At 43.8% G+C, this 11,080-nt stretch overlaps 2 protein-coding genes across 4 annotated transcripts in view; one reads left to right on the top strand and one right to left on the bottom strand.

Moving 5' to 3' along the window:
* Window positions 1–1,545: 1,545 nt before the first annotated feature.
* Window positions 1,546–2,162, bottom strand: LOC143138368 (guanine nucleotide-binding protein G(I)/G(S)/G(O) subunit gamma-12-like). The gene is made up of 2 exons (XM_076298856.1): window positions 2,070–2,162; window positions 1,546–1,671 (listed from the first exon to the last, which is right to left on the bottom strand). The coding sequence occupies exons 1-2, from the start codon at window positions 2,160–2,162 to the stop codon at window positions 1,546–1,548; spliced, it is 219 nt and encodes a 72-aa protein (XP_076154971.1).
* A 2,768-nt stretch (window positions 2,163–4,930) lies between these two features.
* Window positions 4,931–11,080, top strand: part of dhps (deoxyhypusine synthase) — a 15,736-nt gene continuing 9,586 nt past the window's right edge. For 2 of the 3 annotated variants that reach the window (XM_076297661.1, XM_076297659.1), the window contains exons 1-4: window positions 4,931–5,069; window positions 6,547–6,745; window positions 9,367–9,537; window positions 9,805–9,926. In XM_076297661.1, coding sequence (XP_076153776.1) covers window positions 6,551–6,745; window positions 9,367–9,537; window positions 9,805–9,926 — 488 coding nt within the window. In that variant the 5' untranslated portion in view covers window positions 4,931–5,069; window positions 6,547–6,550. Of the gene's footprint in view, window positions 5,070–6,515; window positions 6,746–9,366; window positions 9,538–9,804; window positions 9,927–11,080 lie in introns of all 3 variants that reach the window. The other variant, XM_076297660.1, reaches the window with a different exon arrangement.

Genomic DNA, 11,080 nt, shown 5'->3' with positions numbered 1-11,080 from the left:
AAGCAAGTGGGAGAGAGAGCAGGGGTGGGATCTGGAAAGGACCACGGGGTGGGAAACGAACCCGGGTCGCCGGCGTACAGTGCAGGTGCCCCAGCCAGTTGTGCCACAGCTGGGGCAATAGTGCTGAAAATCTTGCCCTCATTCCCAAAAAGGTTGGAGACCCCTGGTGTAAATAGCTTCAGGTGTGTATGTGTGTGTGTGCGATTTATATACCTCCCTCTCTCCATCCCTCTATTCCCTCAATTAACATATCTATCTCATCTCCATCTCTCCCTCCCTCTCTCTCTCTCTCTCTCCCCCCCCCCCAAGTCTCTGCACTGGGGTAGATATTCTCCATGTCTGGATTTCTGTGATGGCTGGACTTATTGTGATATAAAGTAAATTCACAATTGAATAACCTTTTTTACTTTTCTGTATTTGCTTTTGGTTTTTTATTTAATATATACAGAAACAACATTTTTCATGTTACATTTGTACAAATGAGTAAACGTGTGATGTCTGATGTTTCTTTACATAAATTCACTATCATTCTAAGATGAGGCTCTTCTCTCTACATTGTGTGCAACCACACACACACACAGTCTGAGGTGCATATTAAGCCCTGTTGTATTCATTAACCTTTAGCATGTTTATTCCACCTTTTTATTTGTAAATTATTCAACACTATCTCAGCACTAAACAAAAGTTGTTTTCCCTTGTTTTGTCCTGTGGGTGTCTGCCAGTAGGGGGTGCCAGAGTAGCATCCAGGTCGAGAGGGGATCCAGAGCACCTCAGAGGTCTGTAACAACACCCTTAAAGGGCTTGGCGGAGGTCTAGAGTAGTACTCAGGTCTACTCAGGTATAAAATAGTACCCAGGCCTAGAGCCAGAGGAGTACTCAGGTCTAAAATAGTACTCAGGTCTAGAGTACACAGATCTAGATTATGCATGTCTAAAATAGTATTTAGTACTACTCAGGTCTAGAGTAGTACGCAGGTCTAGAGCTAGAGTTACTCAGGTCTAAAATAGTGCGCAGATCTAGAATAGTACTCAGGTCTAAAATAGTGCACAGGTCTAGAGTAGTACGTAGGTCTAGAGTAGAGTAGTACACAGGTCTAAAATAGTACTCAGGTCTAGAGTAATACGCAGGTCTAGAGTAGTATGCAGGTCTAGAATAGAGTAGTACGCAGGTCTAGAGTAGTCCTCAGGTCTAGAGTAGAGTAGTACGCAGGTCTGGAGCAGTACGCAGGTCTAGAGTAGTCCTCAGGTCTAGAGTAGAGTAGTACGCCGGTCTAGAGCAGTACGCAGGTCTAAAATAGTACTCAGGTCTAGAGTAATACACAGGTCTAGAGTAGTATGCTGGTCTAGAATAGAGTAGTACGCAGGTCTAGAGTAGTACGCAGGTCTAAAGAAGTACTCCGGTCTAGAGTAGTATGCAGGTCTAGAGCAGTACTCAGGTCTAGAGTAGTACTCAGGTCTAGAGCAGTACTCAGGTCTAGAGTAGTACTCAGGTCTAGAGCAGTACGCAGGTCTAGAGCAGTACTCAGGTCTAGAGCAGTACGCAGGTCTAGAGTAGTACGCAGGTCTTCTTGTCCTTAAAGGGGTTGGCGGAGGTGGCGATGCCTGTGATCAGCGGGTCAGAGCGGATGTGCTCCTGGCAGTACTGCACCAGCTGAGCCGCTGCCACCGAGATCTAAAGGGTGAGAGGCAATAACCAATCAGATTCACTCTCTTACGGCAATAACCAATCACATTCACTCTCTTACTCATATTATCCAATCACATTCACTATCTTACTAAGATTACCCTCTCTTACTAAGATCACTTTAGTTTAGTTACGCATCATAATCAATTAAAGTCTCTCAGATTAAACATCCACATTCACGCCTTTATAGCCCATAGCCAATCAGATATGTACACTCACTAGGAATAACAAACTAAATCCTGATTCTTACAGATAACAAATCAACATACATTTTTTTCACCCAGTAAATGCTCTTCCCCTCGTGTTTCTCAGGTGGTCAGTGTCACCAGTCAATCAGTCAAGAAACAAGAAAATGTGTTTTTTTCCCCCACACGCACGACACTGACCTTGACCCGGTCCATGTTGGCTTCAACTCTGAGCTGCTCCACTGCTTTTCTCGCCTGGAGCACGTTGTTCCCACTACACACCTTCCCCTCCATCGCTCTCTCTCACACACACACACACACTGCAGGCAAGGTCACAGACACACACACACACACAGACACACTGCAGGCAAGGTCACACACACAAGACGGCAAGACATACACTGTTTTCCAGGCTCAGTGGTTTTACACACACACACTCATCTCACATACAACCTTCAGCGTTGGTGTCTGTGCTGATGAAAGAGAAAGTTGTGTTAATTTACCTGCATTGCAATGTGTGTGTGTGCGTATGTGTGTGTGTTACTCCTACCTCTGGGTTCAGTTCACCTGCAGATGTCCATGCAGTTCAAATGGTGAGACCAGGCGGAACACTCACACACACCAGCTTAGCATTAGGCATGGACGAGGGGGTCAGGGTCCTATTTAACCTCTCTCTCACTCACGCACACACACACACACACGTGCACGCAGACACCCCATGAGGTGGAGTCCAGATGAAAGTGTGTGTGAAGTTGTTCTTAAAAGGGTTCACACACAGGGCTGCAAATGTCATTGCCACATCACACACACACACACACACACACTGAGGATAAAAGCATGTGTGGGGGCAAACCCATCTCAACTTTTCTCCCTTTGTGGGTAATCATCTGAAAGACATCCCTCCTAAATGTCACAGCAAAAGGACCTGGCAGAGGTTTGAGCTGCTGGATGAGTGTTTTACTGAATGAGTGTTTTACTAGCCCAAGACCTTTAGCACCAGAGAAGCACAGGGCACCTCCACGCCCTCCTCCTCCCTCCAGAAGGATGTCTTAAGCAGCAGCAACCTCTTAGTTCATATTCTCAGCAGCCGGCATATAGCACGGAATGTGCAGCGGAAAATACTAATGGCAGCTGCAGGGGACAATTATATGATGACTGTATTGCATGATATTCTCAGGGTCCCTGTACTGACAGTAGTTTTGAGAACATGCCCGGGACCCAGTAAGCCCATGACATTCTCTATTCCTGTATTGACAAGTAATAGAAGACAAGTGCATCGAGCTTAAAGGGAAAACCAGTCAAATCTCCTATACCACAACCATCTCAGATTTCCCCTGTGGATAATATTTCCCCAACACTTACAGCTAAACTAGCACTTCCAAATATCAGATCTCTTTCAAACAAATCATTCTTAATAAATGATCTGATTTGCACACACAACCTTGATTTCTTACTTTTAACTGAGACATGGCTAGATCAAGCAAACAGTGCTACTACTCTCATCGAATCAGCTCTAATAAAAGAGGTGGGGCGATAGCCACAATTTTCAAAACATCTTTTTAGTACAATCAGTTGTCATTCGGTGACTTTACTTCATTTGAATATCTGTGCGCACGCATTAAGTCTCCTCCTCAGATTTTATTACTGACTATTTACAGGCCTCCAAAACATTCAGCTAAAGTCTTTGTTGAAGAGCTGGGTGGGAAGCTAGGAGGAGCTGTCAGTCATTTGCATAGAGTTTGACTGTCTTATCATATCAGGGGATCTAAACTTGCATGTGAATAATCCTGTTTCTCCCTAACACAGCATGTACAGGGGCCAACACACTCTCTCGGCCATACCCTCGACCTTGTTATCACAAAGGGTCTCAATGTCTCTACAGCTGTTAAAGACCTGTCCTTATCCGATCATTTCTGCGTGTTCTTTGGGGTGTCTGTGTCCCCACACACTCAAAACACAGCTATGATAGTAAAAAGGAGAATCATAAATGATCAAACAAGTGCTCTCTTTGAGCAGCACTTTCACAGATGTCAAGTCAACTGTCAGACTCGGTAGAAGACTTATTGGATCGTTTTAATGCAAAAATGGCAAACATTATGGATGACATTGCCCTTCCACATGTGTCTTAGACACTCTGCCTACCAATTTCTTCTAAACTGTTTTTCACCTTATAGCGGCAGATGTTCTTCACATTGTAAATGTATCACTGCTGTCTGGCACTTTTCCTAAGTCACTGAAAACAGCTGTTGTAAAGCCACTTCTCAAGAAGAATAACCTGGATGCCTGCATGCTAAATAATTACAGGCCCATATCCAATCTACCTTTTATTGGCAAAATTATTGAAAAAGTAGTCTTTAATCAACCACCTTCCTAACATCAAATGGGTATTTTGATTACTTTTTAAATGGTCTACCTTCAAGTGTCTGGCACCAGCTTTCGGATGACATCAAAAAGGTCCCAACTGTAGCCAGTTTTAAAGACCAAACTGTTCTCAGATGCTTTCTGCTAACTGCACTGAGTTACAAATTCTGAATCTGCTTTGAAAATTATTCTGCCTTGTGTCTTTTATTTTGTCCTTTTAATTATTCTTTATTTTTAAATTATTTTACCTTGTGGGTTTATGTTTTCTTTTTTATTATGATTTTTACCTTTTAAACTAGTCTTTGACTATTGCCCTTCTATGCTTTTATTTGCTATTACTGTTTGCTTTTGTTTGTAAAGCACATTGAATGACCTCTGTGTATGAAATGCTATATAAATAAACTTGACTTGACTTGACTTGATGGAGTAGGAAGGTGGGTCTGTCCGATGGTTCGTGGGCCAATATTTGTGTATTTGAATGGTCTTTATATGTATGCTTAACTAATTTGCAAAATCACGGGAATATTTACACTGTAGCAGCCAACAGCTGAACGCTTTATTTAGGTTTTAATTTAGTAACTTCAAACTTGGATCCAGTAAGACTGGAATGGCTAGCCTGAATGAGAAGAATTCCAACATAACCTGTTCTGTGGCGCTCAGAGCCAAATAAACCAATTCCCGAAAGCAATATTTCCCATGTCCTCCTTGGCCTGCCGTAGTTGTTTGGAAAACGTGGGTGAAATGTCAGAGTTACTGCACGTTTAGCCATCTCAGAAACGTTCAGACACAACTCCAATAAAGTACACAAACCCACTTATAAACTACGCGGAAGACTACGAGGTAAGTTACTTAGAGATATCTCAGAAGAAAATTATCCGACATGTTTTGAATCGCCTACCACATTATTCATTAGGTCAGGTGGACTGCACCAAGCTAACGTTAGCTACAAGAACTAGCTAACTGCAATAGTCGGGACGTGAATGGTGACATTTTTCAGAATGGTGACATTTTCAAAGACAGACCTTCCCATGATTTATTATGTAACTGTAGCCACTCTTGAACTGATACTGGTATCATGTAATTTCATAAATATAAACAGTAGCGAAGCCTTTCCTAACAGTATCACATCATGCGAGCCAGTAGCCGAAGTGTCCAGTGTAAACCGATAGATGGGTTCGTCTGTCGTTTATCTGCGTATTTTACTCAACCGTGTCGGCTTTTGCTTTTAAGTATCCGCGTTAAAACAAGTCTGGGTCATTTTATATCGGTTGGATTCATGTGCCCGATGATGTGACGTGATCTTCCCCACCCGTCCCACAGCCCTGCACATGCGCCCGCCCACTCTTCAGATGTGTGGTGCTGTCAGCTAACAGTGTGCGTATGATAACATTTGAGTGACATTTAGGGTGTTTCATTGGCAGACGCCTTTATGCCTATCGTTATGTGAGGTGCATTCGAAAACACGGCACAAGGCAGTGTGCAGTAACCTGACTCTGAGATTTGCTTTTCCCCCTTTTCTTTCGAGATGTATTCTGAGCCTGCTGAGATGACTAGATGGCTATGCTGTGCTCACTGGGGATATTTTTTAATACGGCTGATTTAGTCTGCAGGTGTCACTGCTGATAGGATAGCACCTCTGACACACACCAAACAGGAAAAAAGAAACTGTGAAGCTTGTTGTAGCTTGTCGTATATGTAGCCCATTGTTGCACCCAAACATGTATGTTGTTCAAACCAGAAAATGGAGCGAAACGTTTCATCTGTATTTACACAAATTTCTCCAGGCTCGGGGTACATTTTGAAAAGAAAGCAAACAATGGCGTTCTTGGAGCGTGAAGGACAGCGTTCAACGCACCACTGGTTATGTAGAACCATACGTTCTACAACATTCTGTCTGTCTTGAACTCACCCCAGATTACCCTTAGGGCTCAGCAAATCAGGTGTCTGGTTCCTCAGGGCTCAGCCAATCACGTCTGTGGTTCCTCAGGGCTCAGCCAATCACGTCAGGGCTCAGCCAATCACGCCTCTGGTTCCTCAGGGCTCAGCCAATCACGCCTCTGGTTCCTCAGGGCTCAGCCAATCACGTCTGTGGTTCCTCAGGGCTCAGCCAATCACGCCTCTGGTTCCTCAGGGCTCAGCCAATCACGTCTGTGGTTCCTCAGGGCTCAGCCAATCACGTGTCTGCTTCCTCAGGGCTCAGCCAATCACGTGTCTGCTTCCTCAGGGCTCAGCCAATCACGTGTCTGCTTCCTCAGGGCTCAGCCAATCACGTGTCTGCTTCCTCAGGGCTCAGCCAATCACGTGTCTGCTTCCTCAGGGCCATGGCAGGTCTCCCTCCATCAGTGGCGCGGGAGGCGGTGCTTAAGGAGAGCACGGCGCTGCCAGCGGACATGTTGCGTATCCGTGGTTACGACTTCAACCAGGGCCTGGACCACCGGGCGTTGCTGCAGTCATTTCTGACCACCGGCTTCCAGGCCAGCAGCTTCGGCCTGGCCGTGCAGGAGATCAACAAGATGGTGATTATTTATATAATTTATTATTATTATTATTATAATTATTATTATCGCCGTGCAGGAGGTCAACAAGATGGTGAGATACATCAGTATCATTTATTATTATTATTATTATTATTATTATTATTATTATCGCCGTGCAGGAGGTCAACAAGATGGTGAAGCCTGCACAACACTGTGATCAATATGTGTATATTATATTGTAGGGGTGTAAAGATTAACCGATACGTGTCGGTATCCGTTTTTAACATGTAAGATAGGGCTACATCGATACGTGAAGCCCCGTATCGAAATAAAACTGAAATTAACCGGTCGTTATATCGATGAAACTATACGTGGCACGGAATTGTGGGTAATGCAGTTCGTTTTTGGCTACATTTATTGCCCAAAGTTGTCAAATGACCTCATTACCCATACATCTACTGCAACTTAAGCACGTGACAACTCGCACTCGGTCGTTTGTTTTACAGTTTTTACTCTTTTGTTTTTCAAAATCCAGCGCGAAATTAAATACTAAACAGCAACGATAGTCTGAAGAGTATAGCCTTACATTTGATGAAGGGATTTCCTTAATGTTAAATAATAATTTGGCCCTTGCTAAAACGATGCACAAATTATTAGCCAATTATTTTGTTCATATTCACTCAGACTTGTGGCATTATAGGTTTCTGCATTAGGCCCGGTCTTTCAGTCTACTGTTGGAACAAAATAAACCCAGAAAGGCCAAGAGTGTCTTAAGCACTGTTTTATTTTATTTCGGTATTGTCTTACCTCAACAAGGCTACAGCTCCATGAAAACAATCAGATATAACTCTATAAAATCTATAAAGTCTATAAAAAAATGTTGTATTTGGCTGCTGTGTTTGACTGAAATGTAGACTATTCTTTTCTATTTCAATACAGTATATGAAATAAACATCAGTTTAGATAATCATATTCACACATTTTTTTGCCTAATTGACAACCATGACCATGATAACTGATAATATAAAATTAATGTGCACCTTGAGCAAACTATAAAAAATCTTTCAGAATGCTTTCCATTCTTGAACTGCATCGAATCGCATCGAATCGTACTGAATCGTTTTTTTTATGAACATGTATCTTTTCTTGTATCGAATCGTGCCCATGTATCTAGATCTAGAATCGTATCGTCTTTTACATGAGAGATTCACACCCCTATTATATTGTGATCATACAAACTGCTTGTGTGTGTGTGTGTGTGTCTGTGTCTGTGTGTGTATAATAGGTGTATATTATACACTCAACACTGTGATCAACACACTGTGTGTGTGTGTGTGTGTGCAATAGGTGTATATTATACACTCAACACTGTGATCAACACAGTGTGTGTGTGTGTGTGTGTGTGTGTGTGTGTGTGTGTGGCTGTGCAATAGGTGTATATTATACACTCAACACTGTGATCAACACAGTGTGTGTGTGTGTGTGTGTGTGTGTGTGTGTGTGTGTGTGTGTGTGTGTGTGTATTAGGTGTATATTATACACTCAACACTGTGATCAACACACTGTGTGTGTGTGTGTGTGTGTGTGTGTGTGTGTGTGGCTGTGCAATAGGTGTATATTATACACTCAACACTGTGATCAACACAGTGTGTGTGTGTGTGTGTGTGTGTGTATTAGGTGTATATTATACACTCAACACTGTGATCAACACAGTGTGTGTGTGTGTGTGTGTGTGTGTGTATTAGGTGTATATTATACACTCAACACTGTGATCAACACACTGTGTGTGTGTGTGTGTGTGTGTGTGTGTGTGTGTATTAGGTGTATATTATACACTCAACACTGTGATCAACACAGTGTGTGTGTGTGTGTGTGTGTGTGTGTGTGTATTAGGTGTATATTATACACTCAACACTGTGATCAACACAGTGTGTGTGTGTGTGTGTGTGTGTGTGTGTATTAGGTGTATATTATACACTCAACACTGTGATGATATAGAGTTTGCTTTTATTATTGTTTATCACTTTGGACAAACGCACCTGCCAAGAACCATAACACTCTACACTCTCTGGGCCCACACACACACACACACACACACACACACACACACACACACACACACACACACACACACACACACACACCCCTCTGGACACACACCTCACACACATACACACACACATACACTCTACACTCTCTTGATTTACATTCCACACACTGCAACACACACACACACACACACACACACACACACACACACACACACACACACACACACACACACACACACACACACACACACACACACACACACACACACACTCCCCCCTCTGGACACACACACACACAGACACACACCATAACACTCTACACTCTCTTGATTCACACTCCACACACTTCACACATGTTCCAATGTCGCATCCGTTAGAACTCCCTCGGGGAGGCACCAGAACATGTTGGCGTTTACAAAGAAGTTATTTGGTCGACTGTCTGTGTGTGTGTGTATCCATATTTGGTCGCATGAGTTCACACAATGGGTGTGCGTGCGTGCGTGCGTGCGTGCGTGCGTGCGTGCGTGCGTGCGTGCGTGCGTGAGTCTGTGTGTGTGTGTGTGTGTGTGTGTGTGTGTGTGTGTGTGGGTGTGTGTGTGTGTGTTGCAGATAGAGAAGCGTCTGGAGCCTGTAGAGGAGGAGGAGGAGGGGGAGGGGGAGGGGGAGGGCACTCCTGCCCCCGGGGGTCGATCGGGCTGTACCATCTTCCTGGGGTACACGTCCAACCTCATCAGCTCTGGAGTCAGGGAGACCATCCGCTACCTGGCCCAGCACAAAATGGTACGGCCCACACGCCCCTTCACACCCTCCATACCACTCCAAGTGGTGCAGTCCGTCTTCAGCTCTTAGGGGCATACAGACAGCTCTGAGATCAGTTTATAAAGTGTGTGTTTGTGTGTGTTTGTGTGTGCGTGCATGCATGCGTGCGTGTGTGTGTCTGCGTGTGTGTGTGCGCGCAAGTGTGTGTGTGTGTGTGCATGTGCGCGTGTGCGCGTGTGTGTGTGTGTGTGTGTGTGTGTGTGTGTGTGTGTGTGTGTGTGTGTACAGGTGGATGTGATTGTGACGACAGCAGGTGGGGTGGAGGAGGACTTGATTAAGTGTCTGGCCGCCACCTACCTGGGGGACTTCAGCCTACCAGGCAAAGAGCTGCGACAGAGAGGCATCAACAGGTATGCACACACACACACACACACGCACACACACACGCACACGCGCACACGCACACACGCACACACACATGTGCACGCACACACACATACACACACACACACGCACTCACCTCCCTGACTTCAGTCACACCCAAATGCAATTGCATTCACACACACATACAGCGAAGAATCTTGTGTTGAACGGAATGCTTGTTTTATTGCTCGTGAAATAAAGAGTACAATGGAATCAGAGGACAATGTCCATCTTTTGTACATTCAAATACAGTGTGAAGGTCAGGATCAAAGCACCAGGAAGACCAGTTCCAAAAATTCATATTCCAAAAAAAGATGGTAAGGCTAGATGGTAGGCTACTGAATACATAGTATGACAAATACTCATGGCTAACTGGTAGCACAGAAAACAAGCAGCTATAGCCTGCTGCTGGCCTGTCACAAACGTGGACAGTTCAGGGATTTGCTGATACAAAACAATTTGGATAGTTATGGGTTGTTATAATCATCCAAGTTATGCCTTAACTAAACAATTGTTAAATAATGTTCTTGTTGTTAATATGTTCTTGTTTTCACCGTTCTAACTGTATCTTTGGATGGTAACATTGTTAATGAATGTTTCAGACCATGATGCATTCCTTTAGTGACGTCTTCAATAACATTTCGAGGCTATTTGCCTATTTTTAGTATTATAGACTTTTCTGCAAATGTTTTACATTGAGCAAAACCTCCAGACTTTCCATAATTTTGCACATCTGGAAAACAGTATTTCATAATTAGACCTACATATCTTTCCTGACTTCCCAGACCTAAATTTACATTTATTAATTTAGCAGACACTATTATCCAAAGTGACTCATATATTTCAATTATATTACAAAGTCTATTATCCCTGGAGCAATTTGCTCAAATGCACAATGGCTACTGCATGCTAGCCTAGCTCCTTAGGAGAATGTCAGAACAGCTTTTATTGCACAACATTGCTACATAGTACTAACCTGGCTCTCGCTAGATGAATTGCGTTCCGCCTAGCTCCACTCACATCCATCTGGGATCGGTTCCGGTGAGAGTGATTTCGGCACCAGATGTTAAGGTAGAGCCAATCAGGACGCAGGGCGGGAGTTTCATAGATGTGACGTAGCGTAGAAGCGACTGTGAGACTG

Source organism: Alosa pseudoharengus, unplaced genomic scaffold (assembly GCF_046254945.1).
Source record: "Alosa pseudoharengus isolate Yale_2024_CS ecotype anadromous, Long Island Sound unplaced genomic scaffold, YU_APseudo_1.1 YU_APseudo_1.1_scf_21, whole genome shotgun sequence".
NCBI classification, from domain to species: Eukaryota; Metazoa; Chordata; class Actinopteri; order Clupeiformes; family Clupeidae; genus Alosa; species Alosa pseudoharengus.
The sequence above is the reverse complement of the archived record's forward strand: the minus strand, read 5'-3'. Positions and strand labels throughout refer to the sequence as shown.

Bases quoted from the DNA above. Each gene is read 5' to 3' on its own strand.
- LOC143138368 (XM_076298856.1), bottom strand. From the start codon at position 2,162: ATGGAGGGGAAGGTGTGTAGTGGGAACAACGTGCTCCAGGCGAGAAAA. The intron at 1,672-2,069 runs GTCAGTGTCGTG...CTCACCCTTTAG, and splicing joins CCAACATGGACCGGGTCAAG to ATCTCGGTGGCAGCGGCTCA.